The sequence below is a fragment of the Pelobates fuscus genome, chromosome 2, assembly GCF_036172605.1.
Source record: "Pelobates fuscus isolate aPelFus1 chromosome 2, aPelFus1.pri, whole genome shotgun sequence".
NCBI classification, from domain to species: domain Eukaryota; kingdom Metazoa; phylum Chordata; class Amphibia; order Anura; family Pelobatidae; genus Pelobates; species Pelobates fuscus.
In genome coordinates this window covers 82,309,657-82,337,635 of record NC_086318.1, presented here as the reverse complement: position 1 = coordinate 82,337,635, position 27,979 = coordinate 82,309,657, and the positions used below count along the sequence as shown (strand labels likewise).

Sequence of the window (27,979 nt, the reverse complement as noted above, 5' to 3'; positions counted from 1 at the left end):
TAATTAGGCTGTGGTAAAGTCTACACCAACACACTGCATGTCCTGCATTTTTATTTTTCAGCTATATCCCTGACAAAGATTTTATTGTTATGTGGTGTTAAACATGAGCTGGTTGGTAGCTCTTTTCTTGTGCGTGTATTTCCATTTTTTTCATAATAATACTACAATGTTTATTTTGGCTACATATTTCATCTGCTGGCCTCTTCAGAATATCAGACTTTTACCAGAATTGTCCACCCTACAAAGAACCCTCTCAACATAAGGACCTATTTAGGACTATTAAGAACAATAAGGTAATATATCTATTAGAACTACAGTATCTCACAAAAGTGAGTACACCCCTTACATTTTTGTAAATATTTTATTATATCTTTTCATGTGTTAACACTGAAAAAAATGGCACTCTGCTACAATATAAAGTAGTAAGTGTACAGCCTGTAAAACAGTATACATTTGCTGTTCCCTCAAAACAACCCAACACGATGCGGTAGGGCCGAAAATAAAAGAGGGCCCACTCTTATAGAGTATTAATGGAATAGAGGGAGTGGAGGGAGGGGCATGCAGATCCCCAGACCATTGATGGTAGGGTAGGAAAGTTATTAAAAGCCCCTCCCACAACTCCAAGCAAAGCCTTAACATTTGTGTATTCGCGGCAAAAATCAATACTGGTATTTACTAGAATGCTGTGACGTAAACCTGCTATAGGAAAAGTTGGTTGTGATGTGCCAGAACCATGGGCGTAGGAACCCAAAAAAATCTGGGGGGATAGCATTTTTACTCGTCGGGTATATTCTTATTCCGTAAACTAGTAGTTGTTTATCCCATTGTACAGCGCTACGGAATTTGCTGTCGCTATATAAATGATTAAATAATAACATTAAAGGGTCACTACAGGGAAGGGGTTTTACTTACCCGGATACAGCGCCGGGATCTTCCTGATGCCGCGCCCCCTATTTCGTCACAATGACAAAATAGGAGGGTGCGAGCAGGGAGCAATAAAACGCTTCTATTCAGAAGCGTCATTGCTCTCTGGTGCACATGCACAGCTTTGCCGCACATGCGCAGATACTTCATAGGACGGCATTCATGTCCTGACTAGGAAGCACCTCTAGTGGCCATCTGAGTGTCCACTCGAGGTATTCCTCAGCAGTAATGTAAATACTGCCTTTTTACGAAATGGCAGTGCTTACATTAAAAAGCCTGCAAAGACACGCTATAGACACCAGAACTACTACGTTTAGCTCTTGTGGTTCTGGTGACTATAGTGTCCCTTGAATATAGAGAGGAAAAAAGAATCATCACAAATGTAAAAAATAAAATGTCTGTACAATTATTCTAAAAATTATTTAAAAAAAATGAAAAAAAATATGCACATTCCTAGCTTAATTTTTAGCACGACATATGACACAAACATTTTGTACTTTGCAGATTACATTTTATATTTTTTTTATACATATACAGCCCCTAATACAAATACTGCCCCTGACTTAGGGTGACTACATTTCCTAACTGCCATTCAGTGACACTGTCAGAAATGCATTCCATACATTTTACTACCGGTCTCTACCCCTTCCATTTATATTAGAACCCCACCTACCCCTTCCATGAATATTAGAACCACCCCTACCCCTCCCATGAATATTAGAACCACCTCTACCTCTTCCATGCACAAAAGAACCCCACCTACCCCTTCCACGCATATTAGTACCCCCCTAACCCATTCCATGCATATTAGTACCCCCCTAACCCCTTCCATGCATATTAGTACCCCCCTAACCCATTCCATGCATATTAGTACCCCCCTAACCCCTTCCATGCATATTAGTACCCCCCTAACCCATTCCATGCATATTAGTACCCCCCTAACCCATTCCATGCATATTAGTACCCCCCCTAACCCATTCCAGGCATATTAGTACCCCCCTAACCCATTCCATGCATATTAGTACCCCCCTAACCCCTTCCATGCATATTAGAACCCACCCTACCCCTTCCATTCATATTAGTACAATAATTTTTCTACCTTTGTCCCCCCTTTTACCTGACATAGCAGGAGGACCTCTGGACGTCCGGCAGGCGCAGTGTCAGACTGAGCGCCGGCTAGTCACGTGACACGCCCAGAACCGACGATGCGGTAGGCCTGAAAATAAAAGAGGGCAAAAAGGAAAATACCGATATATATTTATTTAGACATAGAAACATAGAAACATAGAATGTGACGGCAGATAAGAACCATTCGGCCCATCTAGTCTGCCCAATTTTCCAAATACTTTCATTAGTCCCTGGCCTTATCTTAAGTCTTGGATAGTCTTATGCCTTTCCCATGCATGCTTAAACTCCCTCTCCTCTACCACCTCTACCACTTCAGCTGGAAGGCTAGTCCATGTGTCCACTACCCTCTCTGTAAAGTAATACTTCCTGATATTATTTTTAAACATTTGCCCAATTTAAGACTATGTCCTCTTGTTGTGGTAGTTTTTCTTCTTTTAAATATAGTCTCATCCTTTACTGTGTTGATTCCCTTTATGTATTTAAATGTTTCTATCATATCCCCCGTCTCGTCTTTCCTCCAAGAAATGAACAATGAACTAGACAATGAACATATTACAGTGTATATTCTATTACAAGGACATTTTTACAAAAGAATGGCCGGAATACTTACTAGGGTTCAGACCTAGTCTAATAGGTAATAACCAGACATATAGCATCACTTTTTAAGGTTGTGAGGATAGACCTGTGTAATGACAGTAAAGATAGTAATGGTAGTGATAGAAGGTTTGAATGCAAAACTTTAACAGGGCATCATTTATTGTGAGTAGGGTAATAAGGATTATTGACTTTGGCCCAGTTGGCTAGTTTTAGTGACAGGTAGGGATAGTATAAAATTAATTGTATATATTGATCGATACTTTTGAGAATGTTATTAACTTTATCTTTCAGGAGGCTGGCTTCCATAGCAAGAAAATCTGGGTGGATGCCCAAGAAATTTACAATAGTGTCAGGACCTTCTGTTTTTTGGGGAGAAACTGGTACCCCTAATGTTTGGAATAGTTTTAGAGCTTTGATTAAATGACTTGGGAGGGAAGCATTGTTTTCAATAAACAGGAAATCATCAGATAATGGATTACGGTGCGGTAGCGACTTATATTAAGTGAAAGCCAACACAAGGTCTCTGCAAATATGTCAAATATTTGCGGGCTGCTTTTTGACCCAAAAGTAAGTCTGGAGAAAAAATGTATACAGACCTCTCCACTTGATACCATGCAGGTGCCATAGAGATGTATGAATTGGTAGTATTTTTGAAAGCATTAACTATATCTGTCTTACTGAGCCATGCTCCTATCCCTGCCATGATAATTGCATCTAAAGCACGATCTATGGTTGTATATTGTAGTGAAAATTCCTCTAATGGAATCAAGAATCTTAAACTAGGTACTGCTGTGGAGTGTGGCACTGAGAGGTCTATAATTAATCTTTGTTTCAAATAATTTTTCCCGGTAAATATGCCAATTGGGTTTGTATTCCAACTAAGAAATAGAGGGTCATGAAAAGGCCCCAAATAACCCTTGATCCAATTCCTGCTGTAACAGTGAATCTGCTGTCACGGGGCAAAAAGCGATACTGGTATTTACTAGAATGCTGTGTCGTAAACCTGCTATAGGAAGAGTCGGTTGTGGTGTGCCAGAACGGACGATGCGGTAGGCCTGAAAATAAAAGAGGGCAAAAAGGAAAATACCGATATATATTTATTTAGACATAGAAACATAGAAACATAGAATGTGACGGCAGATAAGAACCATTCGGCCCATCTAGTCTGCCCAATTTTCCAAATACTTTCATTAGTCCCTGGCCTTATCTTAAGTCTGGGATAGTCTTATGCCTTTCCCATGCATGCTTAAACTCCCTCTCCTCTACCACCTCTACCACTTCAGCTGGAAGACTAGTCCATGCGTCCACTACCCTCTCTGTAAAGTAATACTTCCTGATATTATTGTTAAACATTTGCCCCTCTAATTTAAGAAATAGAGGGTCATGAAAAGGCCCCAAATAACCCTTGATCCAATTCCTGCTGTAACAGTGAATCTGCTGTCACGAATGCTGTGACGTAAACATGCTATAGGAAAAGTCGGTATTGGTGTGCCGTTAATCTAAAGTTGTTGTGGTGTTTACCTTTTAAGTTTAGCAAATGTAATTTCTGTATGAGGTTCACTGGATAAAAACATTTGTTACAGGCAGGATTGGTATTTTTTCTAAGCTAAGAACGGTATCTCAGATACACCTAAAAAGCAGGTTCGATATATGCATTGTAGTACACCACGCTCAGCATTGCAGGAGTGTATGGGTGATGGTGCATTACATAGCATTAAAAAGGACGCAGGCTTTAGAAAAGTATGTCAATGTACACATTCACTGTAATTTCTATTTTAGTAATTTTTTCCATTTGACTACTTTCCTAGTATGTGCCTGAAGCAGAGATGCATGCGTGACATATCCCCTTTAGCCACTTGTGGCCGTAGAATTATTTGGAAAAGCAGAACAGCAGACAGAATGCAGTTTTCCAGTCAAGGCAGCTTTAACTGACACACGTTTAGATTTACCAAATATTTCCTGGTACAGTGTAAAGAATTACTGCGCTAGCTACAGAACGGACAAGGAAGTTCATTCCAGTAGATATCTGAGAAAATAGGCACACAGATTAAAATATTGGTTGTGTAGCCTCTTTATCGTATAAACTACTCAATATTCTTTCATGGTGTGTGTGTATATATATATATATATATATATATCTTCCAAACACAACAAAAAGAAAGAAAAGTAGAGTAAATGGGGGGATAACCCCTATTTATAATGACAGACAAAAAAAAGAGGACAGGAGGATTCCTATATGTCTCCAGGTAAATTAGTAGAAGTCGATTAATGAACAACAGAAAAAGAAAAAAAAAATCCCTGAGGTGCAACGGATTTGTGGATTTTTAATTGTGTATTGTAATAAAGATTTTTTGGTCACTTCCCTGGTGCCAACTATCTTTTTTATACACTTGATTTTGACCTCGCATTTTTTAGTATCCTGCACTCCACCAGCGCTGTAACCAAGGAGCAGTTAGCCTGCTCTTTGCTTGTGAGTACTATTTTAGTTATTATATATACTGTTATTTTTATTCAATGAGCACTATTAGTTGTCTCTTTTTACCCTCTTTCCTGAGTGCGGGCCATACCCCAGATGGAAAAAACCCACAGCATATGCCATAAACGGGGATTTTACCGCTGTACGCCCTTCACACTAGAGCTAGCTACAGCTCTACTACATATCAGCTTATTCCGGTTTATTTCATCTATATACATATTGGATCGTTTATATTGCACTATTGGTTCTTTTTATCTGGTTTTTGTCTTTCATGTATATGGATTTATCTGGACATTGAGAATATTACTCCTATTTAAGCACTTTATTCCAAATTTGATCTGAGTAAGATCCTTTTTCTTGGACTTTTTTTTACTTTTATTTTTTCCTTATTTTATGTGTTGTGATTTTTACTTATTTTATGTTGTGATTTTCACTGCTCATTATATTTTGTTATAGAAATTGGCGCAGCCCTTACCTTTATTTTTCTCACTAGAAGCCGATTAATATCTAATATATACATCAAGGTGCAAGTGGAAGGATTTTGATATAATGTCCTATGACTGAAATAATTATAAAACTTAACTTTTAATATGATAATAGAAAGGTGAGACTTCTTACCTAATACCTGGGAAGAAATGTGGGAAACAAACAAAAAAAGAAAAAATTATAAATATGCAAACAAAATACACAACAACAATTGAGGGGTGCAGGTCTACTAAATAGTGCCAAAGCATATTGGGAAAGTATGTAATATACCAAAAAATAGAGTGATAAAACCTTTCTATGAAGTAGACAAACGATCACCCTTAGGGGGTATAAAATATTCTAGAGGTTACCAGTCTCTCATAAAGCAATTGGTCACTGGAATAATGATCAAATCACTCAAAGCTCAGGCTACAGCAGACATCAATAGAATCACCAACAAAGGGGAAAGGCAGGGTTATATTTGTACAGTGCCCCATATCTTCTTTTCTCCCTGTTGTGCCTTTGAGGGCACCCCTTAAAAAATAATATCCCTATGATACTTGTAATATGCAAACTACCACCCAACGGTTCCCCGTGTTCATGGTGGCGCTGTAATTGGAGTAACGATGTCTCAACAAATGCTATATAGGGGCTCAAACAGCTCTATCTGCCCTTCTGTCGACTGGGACACGAGACCTATGCTCAGTATGCTGAAATCATGATCACTCGCTGCTAGCATTTGTTAAGAGACATCTTAACATCCGTGTTAATATCCGTGTCTACATATTTCGTCTGGAATTTAAATCAATAGAAATTACTTTCTCAAGGCAGGGGTACTTAGGATCTTTTTGAGACCTGCAGGGGTACTTCTCCATAAATGGTTGAGAAATGCTGCTACAGGGTACGTGCTGAGGAATTTTACCAACTACCATGCCGTTGAGATCTTTCCAGAGATGTGGTTAAGAGCCTAGTAGGAAAGATAAAATAAATATCTGGTAAATGTTAAGCCAGCTGAGATCTTTTAGAATACCACAATAGTGGGAATTTATAATTACTTAATAGGACAAGGTGTTATTGTGGTATAAACAAAGTGTGGATTGACCAAAATTGATTTGTGGCTTGAATCCATTATACTACATTCCTTGGGTTATGAGTAAAAAAAAAAAAAAGTAGTTTTTTTCCCATGCCTATCATTTAACCACTTCACTACATAAATTAAGTATACATGTTTTATTTTCATATATTTTGCAGAATGAAATTTTGCCCATAAAGCCTTATTTATACAATAGCTATTATCAACAGCCTGTAGAGGAACACATTTATCTGTCAGTTGCCATTAGTCACTAATAAACTGTCTGTAAATTTCTGAAAACGTCAGTTCACACCATGCTTTCAAACAGTAAAGGAAGTTTCAATGGGTCATATCATTCAGTCAGGAAGGGAGGAGTCAATGTACTCTACCATTTCACTGCTAGCATTAAATTAGCATTCCCGATGAGATCGATAAAGATGAATATTCAGATTTTAAATGCCTTTGTTATAGAATTATATACATTCTGTTGCCATTTTTAGAAGGCTGTAATGCCTTCAAGGCTCCCACGTGAGCGGCATCGCTGCAATGCTGTGATCTCACATCCCATCCTCCCAGCATTACTTTACACTGATCAGTCACAACATTAAAACCACTGACAGATGAAGTGAATAACATTATTTATATCATTTCAATGGTACCAGTCAAGAAGTGGGATATATTAGGCAGCATGTGAACAGTCAAGTCTTGAATTTAATGTGTTGGAAGCAATAAAAATGGGCAAGCGAAAAGATGTGAGTGGGCAACTGGGTCAAAGCATCTCTAAGACGGCAAGTCTTGTGGATATTTATGGTATGCAGAGGTTAGTACTTGCCAAAAGTAGCGCAAGGAAGCACAACCGGTGAACCAGCGTCAGGGTATTGGGCATCCAAGGCTCATTGATGGCCGTGGGGAGCGAAGGCTAGCCTATCTGGTCTGATCACATAGAAGAGCTACTGTAGCTCATATGGCAAAAAAACTGGAAATCTTGGGTCTTGGCATTCATATGGATGTTACTTTGACATGTACCACCTGCCTAGAGATTGTTGCAGACCATGGCAGTGGTGTTACCTGATGGCAGTGACCTCTTTCAGAAGCTAATCCAGGTGTGAAAATTGTTCATGAATGATTTAAGCAACATACAATAAAATAAAACAGAGAGTGCAGAAGCTATTCACAGATCATTCTAAATGATTAAAAGCAGCGAGAAAAAATGGAAAATGTTCCCAACAATTCCATACAGCAATATAAATGTCAGCGCTAAACTAAATATCAATATAAATCAGATACTTTTAAAAAAGAAAATTAAAAAATACATCAATTGTAAACTACTGTGTAAAGTTCTTTTTATTAGTCCCTTGTGATATTTCCACTTCAATAAATAATAAAACTTTGTAACCAATAATGTATCAGTCGGCATCAGTCTGAGTGAAACTTAGTATCCAAATAGATGACAATCACTATCCATTTTGGTATATAGCAGAATCATCACCTTAAAGAAAAGAGGTGCAATACATAATGGGTTATTGTATATCTATTGAACTCAAGTGAAAACTTCAATTAAAAACTCTTACACAAAATCAATGGGTGATTTAATGCTAAGCTCATTAAAGAGCAGTTTAATTGATAAGTGCTCAATGCCTGTCACCAGTCTCCTCTGCACAGTGCTGTCCATCAGTCTCTGTGTCCAGGGATCGGAGCCATGAATTGGGTATGGTATTACCTGACTAAGTCCCATAGTCCCGAGCATCCCCCACACCACAGCTCACTTCAGTGGATTTCACCCAATTAATTGGGCTCTATCAATATTAGCACACTGCAATCCCATTTCCATATTTATAGGGAAGGGTTAACCTGCCTACTTAAAGATATGCAATATAATTTAATAAAATAATCCATTAAAAGTGTCAATCTAAATGCATTATTATCTCTAATTTTAAAATCATGTATATATCATAAAACAAAATCATACATAACCAATTAAAAGTAAATATCAGGGATAACACAATACAAGTACAATGATCAATCCAGAGATACAATAATTATCCACACTGTTCTCTTGACATATAATGAGATCAATGTGTATTTATTCAGAGGACTGAATCCATAAAACATAAGGAGGTCCATAATCATGTTTAAATCGAAAATTTAAAACAAAGTTTAAGCTAAAATTCACATATTAGAACAAAACAGATATCTGCTCATGTAGTGAAGTCTATCCTCGCTAACTACTGAACACGTCAGCAATGAAGAAAAGTCAAACTTTTAAAGTTAACTATATAAGAAAATAAACTTTAAAATATATATAGTTCATTGATCAGATATGAATTAAAAAAAGCAATCTATAAATAGATTATGAGAGGTCCATAATTTATATTACTTGTAAACCAGACGTTTGTGGTTAAAACACACACAAACTTAAAACAAATAATAGTTGCTCATGTGGAGTCCTTAAAGGGACACTATAGGCACCCAGACCACTTCATCTTACTGGAGTGGTCTGGGTGCAATGTCCATGTCCCACCTAGTATTGCAATGTAAAATATTGCAGTTTTACAGAAACTGTAATGTTTACATTGCAACACTACAATTGCCTCTCAGACAGACACTAGAGGAGCTTCCATGAGTTTAATGGATTCTTAGTTCCTTAAATGACGCTGGACGTCCTCACACTGTGCAGATGCGCATTAGGTCCCCCCATCGGAGGACGTATCATGAGATTGAGCGGCGACCCAGCACCGAGGGACATTGGCGCTGGAATTAAGTGAGTAAATAACGTTGTTGTTTTCTTTTAACTCTTTATGTGCCGTGGGGGAGGGTCACGAGGGAGGGGAGGACCAGAGGGCACTATAGTGTTAGGAATACAACTTTAATTTGTATTACTTATAAATTTTAAAGCTGCACTGTCACACTGAACTTACCTTTCTCCAATTGTTTCCGCTTCTCTTCCTCTTTCAGAATCAGGGCCGGACTGGCCCACCGGGATACCGGGAAATTTCCCGGTGGGCCGCGGCACCTGGGGGGCTGGAGGGAGAGAGGGAGTCCTGCTCCCTATATTTTAATAATATTGCGGCCGCCGGCCGCATTGTCGGTGCCGCCGGGTGGCCGGTCCGGCGGCACACTCTGAGGGTGTATACTTACCTTGTGGCCGGCGGCCCCATCTCCTGTGCTGACAGCTGTACCTGCTGTCAGTATCAGTGAGTGAGCGGGGCGGCCGCCTAAGCGATCCGGCGGCACACTCACTGATACTGACAGCAGCATAGCTGTCAGCACAGGAGGACTGAGGGAGGGGGCGGAGCTAACGACCATGCTCCCTCGCGGTTCCCATAATTCCTAGCATCTACACATCATAGAGTAATCACTACTCTATGATGTGTAGATGCTAGGAATTATGGGAACCGTGAGGGAGCATGTCGTTAGCTCCGCCCCCTCCCTCAGTCCTCCTGTGACAAATTAAGCAGGTACACAGAAGGGGAAGGGTGGGCAAATAGAGGGGAAGGGTGGGCAAATAGAGGGGAAGGGGGGCAAATAGAGGTGAAGGGGGGCGAGGAGAAGGGGGGGCAAATAGAGGGGAAGGGGGGGCAAATAGAGGGGAAGGGGGGAGGCAAATAGAGGGGAAGGGGGGTAAATAGAGGGGAAGGGGAGAGGCAAATAGAGGGGAAGGGGGGACAAATAGAGGGGAAGGGGCAAATAGAGGAGAAGGGGGGGCAAATAGAGGGGAAGGGGGTAAATAGAGGGGAAGGGGAGAGGCAAATAGAGGGGAAGGGGGGGGGACAAATAGAGGGGAAGGGGGGGCAAATAGAGGGGAAGGGGGGGCAAACAGAGGAGAAGGGGGAGACAAATAGAGGGGAAGGGGGGCAAATAGATGAGAAGGGGGGGCAAATAGAGGGGAAGGGGGGTAAATAGAGGGGAAGGGGCGAGGCAAATAGAGGGGAAGGGGGGGACAAATAGAGGGGAAGGGAGGCAAATAGAGGGGAAGGGTGGGCAAATAGAGGGGAAGGGGGGCAAATAGAGGAGAAGGGGGAGACAAATAGAGGGGAAGGGGGGCAAATAGAGGAGAAGGGGGGAGGCAAATAGAGGGGCAGGGGGTAAATAGAGGGGAAGGGGGTAAATAGAGGAGAAGGGGGAGACAAATAGAGGGGAAGGGGCAAATAGAGGAGAAGGGGGGGGGCAAATAGAGGGGAAGGGGGGCAAATAGAGGGGAAGGGGGGGCAAATAGAGGAGAAGGGGGAGGCAAATAGAGGGGAAGGGGGGTAAATAGAAGGGAAGGGGAGAGCCAAATAGAGGGGAAGGGGGGGACAAATAGTGGGGAAGGGTGGGCAAATAGTGGGGAAGGGTAGGCAAATAGAGGGGAAGGGGGGCAAATAGAGGAGAAGGGGGAGACAAATAGAGGAGAAGGGGGAGACAAATAGAGGAGAAGGGGGAGACAAATAGAGGAGAAGGGGGGGCAAATAGAGGAGAAGGGGGGAGGCAAATAGAGGGGAATGGGGGTAAATAGAGGGGAAGGGGGGTAAATAGAGGGGAAGGGGAGACAAATAGAGGGGAAGGGGAGAGGCAAATAGAGGGGAAGGGGGGCAAATAGAGGGGAAGGGGGGTAAATAGAGGAGAAGGGGGAGACAAATAAGGGGGGAGGCAAATAGAGGGGAAGGGGGGTAAATAGAGGAGAAGGGGGAGACAAATAGAGGGGAAGGGGAGAGGCAAATAGAGGGGGAGGGGGGGACAAATAGAGGGGAAGGGGAGAGGCAAATAGAGGAGATGGGGTAGGCAAATAGAGGGGAAGGGGGGAGACAAATAGAGGAATAATAGAAACACAGGGAGAGGGGGGACACAGAGACTGAGGGGTAATAGAAAGACACCAGGTTGGGGGGGGACAAAGAGACAGAGGGGTAATAGAGAGACATAGGGCAAGGGGGGACAAAGAGACAGAGGGGTAATAGAGAAACAGGGGATGGGGGGGACAAAGAGAGGGGTAATAGAGAGACACCGGAGAAGGAGGACACAGGGGATGGGGGTACAAAGAGACAGAGGGGTAAGAGAGAGAGACACAGGGAGGAGATGGGGAAGAGAGACACACAGAAGGTTTATTGGGGTGACAAAGAGACATACAGTAGGGAAGGGGGACAAAGTGACACAAGATTTGTGGGAGGCAACGCTGGACTGGGGAAAAAGAGATAGAGAGTGACTGGGAGAAGAGAAAGAGGCACACAGAGTCTGGAGTTAGAAAGAGACACACAGATGAGATTTGGAAGGGGAGAAAGAGACAAAGTGTCTGGGGCTAAGAACAACACAAAAGGAGCTGGGGGAAAGAGAAATACAGAGGCTGGAGAAGGGTAAAAAGAAACACACATGGACTGGGATGAAGTAAAAGATGTACAAGGGTCGCTGTAAGAGAAAAAAAAGGAGACAATTGGAGACAAGATACACTAAACGAGGTAAAGGTAATAGACGTAAATTGATGTGATCCTGACAGTAATACACACATATATATGCATGTATATTGATGTGTGTATTAGTAACATATAACTATGCCTATACTATTTACACATATTGTAATATACATTTATATATGCATAATACACACATAAATGTCATTAATATATATATATATATACACACACACACGTGTGTGTGTGTGTGTAATGAGCACGTATTGGCCCTGTCTTGTTGCTAGTTGCATACTCATGCACAATAACATATTCAAAGTGAAGAGCGCACCCATAGAACTTCAAAATTAACCAGATCACTTCATTTTTTTTAGTTGTGCAACTGCAGACATTCAGCATTTCAGTATCATTACTAAAATGTCCTTAATAGGCCAAAGTAGTTGTACTGAAACATTGATTACATGCAAATGTACGTCTACTTAAAAAAAAAGGCGCTCTTTTGTTTATTTTGACGCCCTATATGCGTTCCTTCGTTGGAGTAAGAGTTTTCAATTTCAATTTATTTTTTCACCCTCTATATCAGCACACTATGCTGTCGCGACGCATTATTGGGCTGGTATAGAATTTTTTTCCAGGGCTGATTTTAGTTCCCAGTCCGGCCCTGTTCAGAATCTCTTCTTCTTTTCTTTATTTCTGATCTAGTTTTCTTTAAAGTTTAAGACAAAGTAGTGACTACTTTGACTTATGAATGTTTCCTAAACCTGACTTTCTTTGACCAAAAGAGGAGCTTAAGTCACCGCCACTTCCTTTATTAGAGAAAGTGCCCACCTTTCTAATTGACACAGAAAATGTGTAAAAACTCTTTTTTTTATAAAAGTCCCATTCGGAACTACTCATGTATAAATAATCCTTCCATACTGATTACTATTATTAAAAGGTTGGTACTAATGACTAATAAAACAAAATATGCTCTATAAAAGCATAAATAATCACAACAAAATTAATACTATATGATGGGTAATAAGAAATATAAAAAGACATAAGAACTATAGAGTGAGAGGAAAAGTATTTGATCCCCTGCTTTGAACGTTTGCTTACTGACAAAGAAATGATCAGTCAATAATTTTAATGGTAGGTTTATTTTAACAGTGAGAGACAGAATAACAAAAAAAAAAATTCAGGAAAATGCATGTCAAAAAAATTATAAATTGATTTGCATGTCAATGAGTGAAATAAGAGGTCAGACGTTTCTTGTAGCTGGCCACCAGATTTGCACACATATTGTCCCACTCCTCTTTGCAGATCCTCTGCAAGTCATTAAGGTTTTGAGGCTGACGTTTGGCAACTCAAACCTTCAGCTCCCTCCACAGATTTTCCATGGGATTAAGGTCTGGTGACTGGCTAGGCCACTCCAGGACCTTAATGTGCTTCTTCTTGAGCCACTCCTTTGTTGCCTTGGCTGTGTGTTTTGAGTCATTGTCATGCTGGAATACCCATCCACAACCCATTTTCAATGCCCTGGCTGAGAGAAGGAGGTTCTTACCCAAGATTTGACAGTACATGGCCCCGTCCATCGTCCCTTTGATGCGGTGCAGTTGTCCTGTCCCCATAGCAGAAAAACATCCCAAAAGGATAATGTTTCCACCTCCATTTTTGACGGTGGGGATGATCATTTCAAACGTTCAAAATCAGCAGGGGATCAAGTACTTTTTTCCTCCCTGTATATATGTAGGATTGTGAGGATAAAAACATAAAAAAATAACTGATAAAATTAAATAAAATAAGAACTGTCAAGAACAAATACTAAATGTGTATACATTTATGTATATGTGCAAAATTATAAAACAAAACACTAAACAGGGGACTGAGGTTTCAATTCTGCATTTAAACCAAAAGGTGTTAATGTCTTCATTATAAAAGTATAAAAACAATACATTTCCTGATATAAGACTTGTTTGTACTTGATATTTAACTCCAGTACGCTGAAATATCAAGGTATACAATAGGTCAAAAAAAAAAAAAAAAGTGGAGAGGAGGCAATTATATAGAACAACTCTTACATCTTGAAATTTATTGAATTTATACTTGTATCTACTCATATGCCACTGAACCTTACCCTATTTTATACAGTCCCCATTTCCAAATGCAAACTCACAAGTAGAAACCCCACACACATAACCCCACAAGCAGTCTTCTTACAAACAAACACCAAGCATACCATGCAACCATACAAGCAGCCTTTCCCCACACACACGCACAACACCACAACTTGTCTACTCCACACAAAACACTACAAGCAGCCTTCCCAAACACATGCAGCATATCATTAAATTAACTTGGACTGTATTAATCACACATGGCACATGGCTTTGCATGTAGTAGAACATAACAACATACCCCCTTCCCTAACAACTGCCCCATCAGGCTGCTCTGTCTTTAAGTGGCCAGGACGATCATTTATTTTTGTTCCAGTCTGGCTCTGTAGAATTTTTAAAATGTACTTGTGCTTTTTAAGTTTCTCTATCACTAAAAGATGGTTAGTTTTTACCTTATGCATGGCTAAGTGGGGAGCTTTGGGGACATACACCCTGCATATAGGAATCAAAAGATGGAGGATGACAAGGTTGGGGGAGCATGGGTGGGACGGGAGAGCCTACGCAGCATATGTGTCTGTGTGTATTGTATGTCTATGTGTATTTTATTTCTGTCAGTGTGTGTGTGTGTTTGTATGTCTGTGTGCATGTCAGTGTGTGTGCGTATCTGTGTTTGTATGTCTGTCAGCTTGTGTGTATATGTATCTCTGTCCTTTCTTTGCAGGTAAGTACTGTGTGTGTTTTATTGTTGTTTATTTAGTCATGCATATCTAGGCAGTTAGGACCCACTGTAATTGGAGTACTTTGGCGCAATGGGCTGCATACATCTTGACCATTAATGTATGTCTAAATCTCCAATGTTTATTACATATATAGGACTTAGTTATTTCTCCTCTTGTTTTGACTTGTATCTCTTGTCTCGTTTTATTTTGTCTTGTATTCCCAGTTCATGTACAGTCCTGCCATGTCCGTGTCCTGTTCATGTTTATTGTGTACATGTCATGGGTTCTGCTTTCTGTCCTGCTCCTGTTCGGAGTTCTCCTAGTCTTGTGTTGTTTTCTTGTTTGGTGCCTGTTCTAGTCTTGCCTTGTTTCTAGTACTGGATACATATCAGCATATTATCTAGCTCCTGGGATCCATAGAAGCTGCATCAGGGCCCTGGTATGTGGCCGCACAATTGCTGGTGCTCAACACCAGGGGGCTTGTGGGTGCCCTGATAGTCCATTTCCACGCTGTGACTCCTATCTTCATCATCAGGCATACAGGGGTCCCGGTCTTCGCACCACCACCCGTGACAAACGGTCATTGAGTTTTTCTTTGGCCTCAATAACTATGTGTCCTGTTTTTTACAGCAAAAAGTTCTAGATACAAGGAATAGTCAACAAGCAGAGCAGAATAAAAATATAAAAACTAACAAAAACAATGCTTGTGCTTTCAAAAAAGGAAACAGGCAAACTAGATTTCCTAATTAGCTTTAATCTGTCATCAAAATTTGTGTCTGTGTAAGATGTAAGGAAGTGGGTTAATCACATCGGGTGGAGATCTTACAAACTGTGAGACTTTGTGCAACTGAGTACTACCGACTGCTTCATACATCAGGAAACCATAGACTTGTTTACCCAGAAAAATAATGCATTTTTGAATCCACCCAAAAAAAAGACCATCTGTGAATTATTTACCCCTTTATACTAAGTGTTAATGAATTGATTATTATAAAAACCACAACTTGCTATTTTATTTTGTTGACCATACACTAAGGTACAGTGAAAACGATAAATAGAAATAAGTATAAGTGTGAGCGTAGGCAAATCCATCAAGGTTATTTTTTTTATTGTGAGTTGTCAGAAATTCAAAATAAATTCACAGTTAATTGTAAATTTTGGGTCAAAGTAGCCAAACTCAAAGCATAGCTAACTTTGGCCCATACACCCCTTCACTTGCAGGCTATCTGCAAAAATAAAAATGTTGGTTGTCTTGGAGTTATGTTTATATGTATTTTTCCCTACATATAGATGTGAAGAGGGTATGTTATGTAATATGTACATATACTTGCAGAAGGTGTAATTAAATTAAAAGATTGATACTTTATGTCAAAAATATATTAATTAATATTTACCTCTTCTACAGCTGGAGTTATTAGGTCAAACTACATGATGCCAATTTTACAGGAAGGATTTCTAAATCACCAAGGATTGTTAACACTCGTAAAATAGTTACCACATCAGTATCATGTGAATTTTGGTCATTTGCCAAATATGCATAAAAAGCTTTAAAGGCTACTCTAACCTCTAAAACAACTTTAGCTTAGTAAAGCACTTTTGGCAATATAGATCATGCCCTGCAGTGGGTCGGGTCAATTCCCTGCCAGAACTGCTGGCAACTATTTACTAATTGAACTTTTATCACATAGGAGGTTGCTTTAGACTCTAGTAGGCTATTAACAAAGCAGGAGACATTCTAAATAAAACATACTGTGCAATAAGGAAAGTTAAAAAAAATGTAATTACTTTTCACGATGTGTAGGGAGGCTCTGTGAGTCTCAGTCTGGAGGCGTGTAACTAGGGCTGCATAAACTGTGATTTAATTCCTCAATGGCAGAGAACTGAGTGGTAAGACTCGGAGGCATAGCCTGGGCAAATGAGTGCATTGGCACCTCCCTTGACACTTCAAGTAGAATTGCCACCATAGCTTATTGTAGTAATTATGTTTCAAAGAAGCAACATGACCCAAAGCCCATCCACTCTTACCATTACACTATTGTGCCAGTTCTGTCTGTTCACCCTAACTCTATGTCTGTCCAAGCCCACACCTACTTTTTATCCAACTCCAATTCTCTGTTCATCTGCAGCATTTTCATTCCTTCAATTGCCTCATTCCGTTCACCCATTCTGTGTATGTCCACCCCATTCTCTTTTTGTCCATTCCTCATTCAATTTGTCCACCCCTTCCCCTTATTTTCAGTCTGTCCAACGACTTTCTCTATGTAATATATATGTATATATTAAGGGTGACTGAAATATGTATTTTTGTGTATATTCTTTCTTCTTTAAGTGGCTCACCATAATATTCTTCTATATAATCCAAAAAGTTCTTTATAAAAAAAAAAATTACATTTATTCTACTCACAATGCAAATGGCATTACATACATGAAAACAAACTTGATAAGTGGTTAAGAGATGGCACAGTTTAATTATGTTACAGGGAGAGAGGTTCACTTAGGAGCACAAGTACATTTGTCCAGAAGGACACGGAATAGACCATGCGGCCCTTTGCCCATTGTTTTTATAGTTATAATGACTAAAAGTCTAGCCATATAAGTACACATATGTGGACCCTCAATCCTCTTGGCATACACCCACATTCCAGACTTCTCATGGTAAGAATACAAAATTACCATTTGTTCTTTTTAACCTATTAGACATAAATTCCTTATATGAATATGAATAGGAACATAGAATATATAATATCTTATACTCTGTATTTACATTCCCTGTGCCTTAAGATGTGACCTTTCTCCTACCATGATTGTAGTGTGTCTGAGCAGTACTGAGACAGAGGGCATTTATGCTCCTTTGCCCGGATTGTCATTTCAGTGCACAGTACTGAGTGGTGAGAGGATGGAATATATACTGCGCAGGCTGAGTGCGCAAATCCAAATTGACAGACCGGACGGAGGAGCGTGAATGCTACATTTGGAGCAGAGCAGGAAGTATGGTGCTGTGTGACTGCCATCTCACCCTCCCCATCAGTGCACTACTGGTCAGTCTGTAGGGGCATGACCTATACACCAAAACTGCATCATTCAGCTAAAGTTGTTTTGGTGCTTAGAGTGTCCCTTTACAATCTAAGTACCTTTTCTGATTGCGACACTTTGCTTTAGTGAAAATATAGTAGTACATGCTTTTGAATATTAATTTTAGATCATTTTCTTTTAGTTGCAGGAACACACCTCTTAACCGAGAGATGGGATTAACCACAGAGAAAAATGTGTTAACAAGCTTGAGAAACTTCACTGGTAAGGCTGTCCATTATTTATTTATTGATTTATTTTCATCTTTTTGTTCTCACTGACATCATTATGAATCATGGAAGATACACTTGCAATGTGCTCCCAAGTCAATCACAGGTCCAGGAGCACTGCACAATATAAAATGTATTTATTTTGCATGATGATCTTGAAGGGAGGCAAATAAACTGTGTACTGAGTAGCCTAATGGTTTCATCCATGATCTTTCCCAACGTGTTCTATTGCATTTCACAGGAATATTCAGTGAAGTGTGCTAACATGGAACAGTGAAAAGAGTGCTAAGCTGCTTAGTGTACCATAGAACAATCAATAAACTCCCCAGAGATAACACATTTCCCTGCCTACACATTTCCTTGCATTGAAGGGGTTCTTCAGCAGTCAGCTACAACACATTCACATACATGCACATACACACAGTCCGAAACTGTAACTAAGCAGTCTAAGATAATTAAAGAATTATCCAACTCTGCTACACTTTGGCTTTTTCCTTTCAAACATAACTTTCTAGCAAATCTTTCTACACTTTATTTTCCCACACTTGTCATTTTTCATACTGCATATTTTTTAAATAGTTTTCGAAGGCCCTTCCATCTGTTTTTGATCCCCTCCATAAAAATCTTCCACCTCTAACCTTTCTTTGAAATAAATAAAATGATATTGTCTATACCCCACTAAAACCAAAAAAAGTCATAACTTATCATTATTATTTTATTATTTGATCATTTATATAGCGCCATCAGACTCCGTAGCGCTGTACAATGGTCACATGATGATCATCTAAGGCTTGGTATTTGCTGTCTTCATAGGGCGATGTAAGCCTAGGAAAGACTGTTCCTTGTAGTGTGAATAATCAGTACGTAGAGTAGCATGATATGATATCTAAATAGCTTCCATCAATATGCTGTGCACAGACCACTGCACTTCAAGTCATGTTAAGCCCCATCCAATCGCACTTCCCTTAACAGTGATCAATAAAGTCTTAATAGATACTCTGCTGTTCCAACCAGTAGTAAACATTAAAAATTATATTTAAAATATACTTTTATCTATGCCAGTGGTTCCCAGTCTTTTCTGGACCAACGCATACTTTAATAAAAGTCACATTTCTATAGCAGTTTATAAATGTCACATGCATTGGAATCCTTAGTAGAGAGAGAGATATACATCTTGCCAAACCGACTTATTTGTTCTAATTATTGCTAGAGGAAAATCTTACTTTTAATGCTGTCACCTATTTAAAAGCCCATATTAATGAATGCATTCAATGTGTTTGTCAGTTTTCAGGCACACGGGTTGAAAACCACTGATCTAGACAATGATTTCAATCTATTCTCATAATATATGTTTTTATGTTCAGATGGCTTTCTGATTTTTTGTAAAAAAAAATTTGTGTTAGTTCATGTTAGGACAACCTTGTGGTTTTTAAATGCCAGCTGTTTTTACTTTCTCTTTTATGCTTCCTCTTCTTTTCTCACGTTATTTCTATCTAGATCAGTTTTAGGTTTTATTGCATCTTTTGTTGCCAGACACTACTCTGTCTCACTCTCTTTGCCATCCCTTCGCTGCTACTCGATTACCACCCATTTGTAATATCACACACATTGTTATATGTTGAGACCTCTTCTACACCCTTGCCATTTGGAATCAGTAGCAGAGGCTTCAGCCTTAACATAATTCAATCATGAATAGCAGCAGCCGGAGGGAAGGGTTACAGACATAAACTCACTTGTAGGAGAAAATAAACTGTTATAAATTCCTTAGTGTTGGGTATTACAATTTCAATAAAATATAAATATTACACATGGAACACCCAAACAACTATTGGGAATAAACATCATAACTGAGCTTGGAAAGAAGGATCGGCAGCAGAGACTGGATCAAAAAAGCTGGTGTATCCATGGTGCATCCTTCTAATACCAAATATGTGTTCACACAATCAGATTGGTTCACATATAGACTTTTATTGGTGCTCCAAATGTAACAGCGGCAACCATTCTATAGTCTAATGTCAGATTGTTTTCAGAAACATCACAAAGTATGGTAAGTTTATGGACAATGAATATCCATCTGAATACATACACTCATTAATATTACATTATATATGTATATATATATATACATTATTTTATCTTTATTTTAAACTAAAATATTTGTGCTGCAAAAAAAACAACTTTATAACATATAAGCACTACTATAACAAATTGTAATCTAGGGACATAAATGATAGACCAGGGATCTTGGATCAGAGACAAAAGAACTGAATAGGAAGTTTTTCGGCCTTGCTTCAGTGACCAAAATAAAAACTAATATCATATAAACCTAATTCTATACAAATCTGTAGTATCATCCACATCAAAAAAATCATACATTGACAAGTTAAGAATATATATCAAGAATCAATGGCTGATCAAACAAAGAGTCAAACTGTCATCACAGTATTAGATCCAGGAGATGTCAAAGAATTATATCTAAGAATAGTGGTGTGTGTCCCTTGAAGAATCTGAAATCAATTCTCACTGTTTCACTGTACGGCCAACAATAGTGCATTATATCAATACTGTATTACTAACATCCGACAACTTTTAATTGTCTGATTAAAGAAATGGTGGTTCATAAAATTGTAAAACTTTTTAATAATGCAATCAAGGCTGTTAACGTAAAATTGTTATATTCTTCAAACCTTGTTCTGTCTACTTGTGAATGCTACCTTCATGTTTCCAATTAAGGAATGTTGGTGACATAGTTCCAGAATACAAATTCAAAATGATTCTCTTCTTTATAACTTGCTGAAGTGATCAATGACATTGTGGAAACCATCAACTTTATACTGTACTTTATGAGAATGACCAATGAGGGCTAGAAATGCAATATTTGATATGGATGAGGATGCTGTATGGGGAGATTTATCAAAGTAGAGACCCGGAGATCCAGCATTGCACTCAACTTTTTTTTTTTACAATCTTTATTTGTGTTTTTTCAATAAATTCCACAAGGTGAGTACACGCCAACATCTTGTAGAAATCATAGGTTATACATAATAAACAAGGATAACAGAAATTAAATTATAATCAGCAATACTGTGCGCAAGTTGTTCACAAATTTCAATACATAAGAAAACCACATATGTCATCCTCTAACTCAATCAATTCACCTATGTCTATTTATATTAGTCATAAGTGCACTAGTATCGAAGATCAATATAGCGATCTTAGCTTTAATCATAAGAATAAGTGCCACGTCCACATTTGCCTCTTCATAACAGTTTCTTGTGGAAAGAGAGTTTAGTAGATGTATAAGAGCAAGGAAACGTGAGTTGGAAGAGATAGAGGGAGTATAAGGAAACAGAGAGTGGGGAGGGGGGCAGATAAAGAGAAAAAAAATATGAACTGAAAGCCCCATAGTAATAACGTTAAGGGAATCGTAATGTTCAAAAAGCAATTCCCAATTAGGGATTCCCAGACCAACCCTCACGCTACCCAAATTAAACCCAGCAGGTTCCAGTAGCAGGGCACCAGGAGGCGCATTCCCCTCAGTAAGCCCCTGTGACACCCTCAGACATGGGCAAGATGACCAATGTGTCCCTCTCCTCACTGCACAGCCAGCATCTGTCAGCGTTCTGGAGCCATTCTGTATAGGCAGTCTGGTGTTAGATACCACCTAGTCAAGATTTTGTAATTCATTTTCTGATATCAAGAACTGGTTGAACTTAGATGTGTTAAGGTAATGATTTCTGTCCACTGAGCTTCAGTGAATGACCTCCTAAGTTCCTCTTTCTATTTTGCCATAAAGAGTATGGGGGCCATCTAGGGTACTCTTAGTAGCATCTGATATAGTATAGATATATCTCTATGTAAATTCTCTCTGCGAGTTCAAAATTCTATGAACTGGGTGAGGGGACTAGTAAGGCCTCGTTTATGTGTAATCATGTTGAAATAGAAAGTTTAAGCTTAACTCAGACAGAGAGCTTCCAGCTGTACTGGAGACAAGGAGCAGTGCCTGGGCAGACCTCAGGTAAGACGCCAACCTGTTCTTAAATGGTTAGACTACTTACAACACTAGGCATGCAAAGGCACTCCTGGCACTATAACCACTACATTGTGCTGTAGTTGATATGGTGTTTGGAGAGTTATTTTAAGTATAGTATTTCAAATTAGACTGCTGACAGCTTGTAGAGTTAGTGATGCTAAATAAGGTATTTGTAGAGCATATTATAATTATGGCAAAAGTGTCATTGGTTAAATATGGGTGTACCAAATTTCAATATATTACAATCAATACAGCACTCTGACTTGTCGGTTCATTTGCTTATTTGTTTTTCAGAAAATCAGACAGAGACTTTAAACTGCACTAACATTTTTATGATGAAAAACTCTATCATTGACAATTTCCGAATTGTCGCTTTGTCTCTTATTTTCATATTTGGCACTTTGTTTAACTTGTTTGTCATCTGGGTTTTCTCTTGTAAAATGAAGAAATGGACAGAAACAAGAGTTTATATGATGAGTTTGCTGGCTAGTGACTGCTGCCTGCTTGTTACAATTCCTCTACGGATTCACGCTGTCCAGAACGAATTGCATCTAACATCATCGACATGCCTCTTTTTTGTGTCCTCTTATTTCATGAACACATACATGAGTATCTTTATAGTCACACTAATCTCAGTGGACAGATATGTAGCCATAAAGTTTCCCATGAAAGCGAGAACACTGCGTTCACCTAAAAATGCTGCAATAGCCTGTGGGACTGTGTTTCTTTTCTTATTAGCAATGCGCATGTACGTATGGTTTTCAAAATTTAATGATGATTTCAAAGAGATAGTCTGCTTCCGAATGCCCTTGAAACCCCCAGGTCATCTCCCTAAAAGCCTTTATGATACCATTTTTATGTTTTGCATTCCACTGCTTATAGTGACATTCTGTTCTGTGGAAATTATAAGGACATTAAAGAAGAAGGATGTCATGTCTACCCATGAACACAAAATGATACAGAAAAGTATCTATATAGTGTGCTCCAACTTTATCATTTTCTTGCTTTGCTTCTTGCCAGTGACCATTGGAAAAATTGTACGTTTCATTGTACACCACTCAAACTCTGATTGCTATTTGCAAAAAAATGTTCATGATTATATTTACGCGGTTACTGTCCTGAGTGACCTGAACTGCTGCCTTGATGCTGTAAGCTATTATTTTGTAGCTACTGAATTCTGGGAGAATGCAGCGCTAACTCCAAAACTGAAACTGTTTCAACGAACACGGGATCAAACTGAAAACACAAGCATTTAGGATTAGCAGCTGAATAAACATTTTATACGTAAACAGCTCATCTATAGTTGGGGCTTGTGCAAAACAAAGTGATGTTGCTTAGTTTTGTGTGCAATACAACATAAACAACTGTCTTTAAAAATGCATGGGCAACATTACTTTAAAAATTGTTACACCTGTGACTATAAATGAAGTAGGAATTAAATAACTACTTATGCCAAGCAACCAGTCTCCCGTTGTTCCTCTCCAGTAACAGGATTTAGTGTTTGGTACTAAACAAGGATGGACTATTCAAACTACTGAGAGGTAACTTTATATTTTCCAATATTCTAAATCAGAGGTCCTCAAACTAGGAAAGATCCAGCTTTCCAGGGTCCTGAACCTGCCGCTCGCTGTCTTGCCACAATAGGACACAGCCTCTCCGCACCAAGACACTCGTGTGCTCAGGCGCTTATACCCGCCGGGCCGCACCAGTGCCCGGAAGCTCACCCTCGCCTGCTCGCCCCTGCCATAGGCGGGGGTTTTAGTGTGCAGGCACCACAATTGGTGGCAAAACCAGCACCATTCACATAGGGGAGAATATTTTCCACAGAAATTAATTGTATGCCAGAGCGAGCAGGTATTTGATGGGCATATATGGTGTATATAACAGAGCGAACAGGTATTTAATGTGCATATCTGGTGTAAATACCAGAGCGAGCAGGTATTTAATGTGCATAGCTGGTGTATATAACAGAGCGAGCAGGTATTTAATGTACATATCTGGTGTATATAACAGAGCAAGCAGGTATTTAATGTGCATATCTGGTGTATATAACAGAGCGAGCAGGTATTTAATGTGCACATCTGGTGTATATAACAGAGCGAGCAGGTATTTAATGTACATATCTGGTGTATATAACAGAGCGAGCAGGTATTTAATGTGCACATCTGGTGTATATAACAGAGCAAGCAGATATTTAATGTGCATATCTGGCAGGCATCGAGTCCTGCAGGAACCCATGGGAACGGTGTTCCTGCTGTAAAAAAATGCAGGAAAGCCATTCCAATGCGTTCCTGCAGGACGCTGTTCCGGCAGGCACTCAGGGGTGGCAAAAAATGCTGCCCCCAAATGCCCGCCGTGTTCCCCCTGTCATGGGGGGCCAAGAGGTGGCCTGATGGCCACCTGATGGACCCCCCCATGGCGGGCGCCTGTCTCCCGGTCAGACGCGGCGAGGGAGCTGTGTTCTCTCTTCTCCCTCTCGCCGTGCTCCATTTGCTGATGTTGGTAACAGGAATAAGACATCATATTCCGGCTCCCAGCATCAGTAGACAGCCGCCAAGGGCGAGAGGGAGCAGAGAGAACACAGCTCCCTCGCCGCGTCTGATTGGGAGACAGGCGCCCGCCCCACTGGACCCCAGGGACAGGTCCACGCCAGCTCTCCAGGTAGGGAGGCTGGTGGACATTTTGTAATAAAAAAAAATTGTGAGTGTATGTGTCTTTGTGTGTGTATGTGTGTGTATGTGTCTGTGTGTGTGTGTATGTGTGTGTGTGAGTATGTGTGTGTCTGTGAGTGTATGTGTGTGTGTCTGTGTGTGAGTGCGTATGTGAGTGTTTGTGTGTGTGTGTCTGTGAGTGTATGTGAGTGTGTGTGGCTGTGAGTGTGTGTGTCTGTAAGTGTGTGTATATGTGTGTGAGTGTGTGTATGTGTGTGAGTGTCTGTGTGTGTGTGTGTCTGAGTATGTGTGTCAGTGTGTGTGTGCACGCGTATTTATATATGTGTGTGTCTGTGTGTGTGTGTCAGTGTGCGTGTGTGTGCGCACGCGTATATATATATATATTTAATCCAAAAAATGAGAGCACTCACTGTGTAACGAGATTATACCCCAACACGCAGGATCCAGCTAAACAGAACACAGCACAGAGGGAAGATACGTCTACCGGTCCTTAGAGTGACCGGACTCGACGTATATAGGAGAAGTACAGAGTCAGGAACGATCCGAGGTCAAAGGGCACAAAGAGACAGCGTAAACTAGGACTAGCCAGGGTCTGGTACACAGGAAACAGCAAGCCAGAAAACAGATAAGGATAAAGCGAAAACGAAGTCGGAATACAAAGCCAAATACGGAGGAACACAACTGAACACCACAAACGCTAAAGGGAACTGTAGCAGAAACCACGATAGGGCAAGGAACTAAGGGAGAAGGGTAAGTATAAGTAGCATCTAAACTAATGTGATTGGCTCCTGTCATATCCACACACCCAAAAGGTAAGTGTATGGGGTGTGTGGCATGACAGGGGCCAATGGGAGCCTTTTGGCAATTTAGGCTCCCACTGTCTCTTTAAGAGCGCGCCCGAGACTCGCGGCGCGCTCTTAGATCCAGGCGGGACACGTGACCGCTTTTGCGGTCACTGCCCGCCTTCCTGTTTGAGCAGTCGGATGAGCCGCGCCCCTGGAAAAGGTGAGTAACGCTACACACTGGTTTTCAATCAATCTTGTGTATTAAATATACAGCATATAAATCAACGTTTCGACCGTCAAACGGTCTTTATCAAGATGCCAAAACCCTATACAAGTGAAAATATATAACATATCATACATTAAACTTACCCTATCACCGAGTGAACCCCATTCATGTGACATGCCCTGTGCCTGACACCGCAAATTGCGTCCTGCCGTGCGTGATGACGTAAAGTCACGTGATCGCAACATTGAAGTGTTGCCTAGCAACGGCAAAGATACTGAGAATGTGAAGCCCCCCCTTGCTTGAAATCTATCGAAAATCGCTGGCATCCTACCCCATCAAGCGACGCAACCCGGCTGACCTACCTCACAGAGAGTCCCTGCATCCGTTGATGCCATTCTTCCAGCCGCCCAGGCAGGCAAAAATAAAACGCAGGTCTGGGGCCTACCGCGCAACACCAGCCTACAGCCTGGACAACCTACTCGCGATCGGCAGAGTGGGATACAGCCTGCAACTCCCGGACACCTCACCCCCACATCAAAACCTAATGCCGGCAATGGGACGTCGGTCCTAAAAACCACACACAGCCGCAGAGTGCAGGGATATTGGCACCATGCTGCAACGACCGGCGCAGGGCAAAACACCCTCCACAGAGGTACTGCAGCCCACACACATTGAAGCCACGAGGCAGAGTGATGAGGTAAGGGCCACACAAGACCCTCAGACAGATCGAGCCCCATCCCAAAAGCCCTATGATGGCACAGCTCCCACTACCAAAGCTGATTTAAAGGCACTGCTGGCAGACATACACAAGGTCTGGGCTGCAGAACTCCAGCAAATAAAAGCAGACATACAGGCAGTCACAGGCCGAGTAACACAAGCTGAAACAAACATCAGCAGCATTAACTCTGACTTGACCACAATTAAAGACACAGTTACTCAGCTCCAAGTGCACCAATCAGCCTTGTCGCTCAGGCTGACAGCCTTTGAAGACAGCCAACACCGCAACCATGTTAAGATAAGGGGCGTACCTGCTAACATCACAGCAGATGAACTACCACACTATGCCAGGCGATTGCTGGCGACCATCTTACCTCACCCAGTGACCAGGAAATTAACCATTGAAGGAACATTTCGACTACCAGGCTCACCCATGGCCAAATGCGAGACGTCATACTCCGCTGCGCCACTTTTCAGGATAAAGCCCAGATTATGCTAGCCCTGAAGGGTAAAACACCACTGTCCTTTGAAGGTGCCTTTGAAGGGACATTCTACCAGGACCTCACACGAGCCACACTGCAATGGCGCAAATCACTGGCACCGATCACTTCCCAACTCAGAACGGCTGGGGTGACATACAGATGGGGCCCCCCTGGAACACTGTTTGCTACGCATAACGGTACTGTCCACACACTAGAAGCAGGGGCAGATATACCCTCTTTCCTTGCATCACTTGGCATAGCAGACCAGACCGTAAGAACAACACAAGACAAGCCATCCAACGCCTGGGATCCAGCGAACACAACCATATTCACACCGAGAGCCGCCACGTCAGGGGAAATGGAGCCTTAGCAGGACTGAGCACTAAATACTTAGACACATCTCGACAAGACAGCCGAACACTCCAACAAAGCCCTACTGTTTATAATGTGTTTCATGTTTAACATTAATGCTTCAGTTTATGTTTTAAACCACACTACGGCTAGTCACGAAAACCCGAATTTGGGTTAATAATTACACGACCGAGATGGCGATCCCTCCCCCCCTTCATAATCCCCAACAAACACCCCCTCAGGAGTGGACGAAATACACAGTGGAGCATATACACCCACACCCTCACTCTCTTCCCTTAGGCAAAAGAAGATATACACTAACCCTCAGGCACGGGACCTACCAACTCACCTGACGCTCACTAGGCAACCCTGATACCACACACCCTGGTAACCAGCTCAGTATAGAGCCTACTCAGTCAGATGCAAAACGTGACCTACTCACAGAGAAACAACATACACAACACCCCCGAACCCTTAAGCAACAACCCACCCCCCCAAGGGATCACTATATGGCACCTACACAGGCCCCTTCAGCCTCAACTAACTTAAGTTGATG

General features: G+C 40.7%; 2 protein-coding genes across 2 annotated transcripts in view; both read left to right on the top strand.

Moving 5' to 3' along the window:
* The window catches only part of LOC134585527 (G-protein coupled receptor 35-like), an 80,128-nt gene that overhangs the window by 45,448 nt on the left and 6,701 nt on the right, over nt 1-27,979 (top strand). The window contains exon 3 of the mRNA XM_063440951.1: nt 18,073-18,152. Coding sequence (XP_063297021.1) covers nt 18,101-18,152 — 52 coding nt within the window. The 5' untranslated portion in view covers nt 18,073-18,100. The remainder of the gene's footprint in view (nt 1-18,072; nt 18,153-27,979) is intronic.
* On the top strand, nt 22,526-23,529 carry LOC134585311 (G-protein coupled receptor 35-like). The gene has a single exon (XM_063440734.1). The coding sequence runs from the start codon at nt 22,526-22,528 to the stop codon at nt 23,444-23,446; it is 921 nt and encodes a 306-aa protein (XP_063296804.1). The 3' UTR covers nt 23,447-23,529.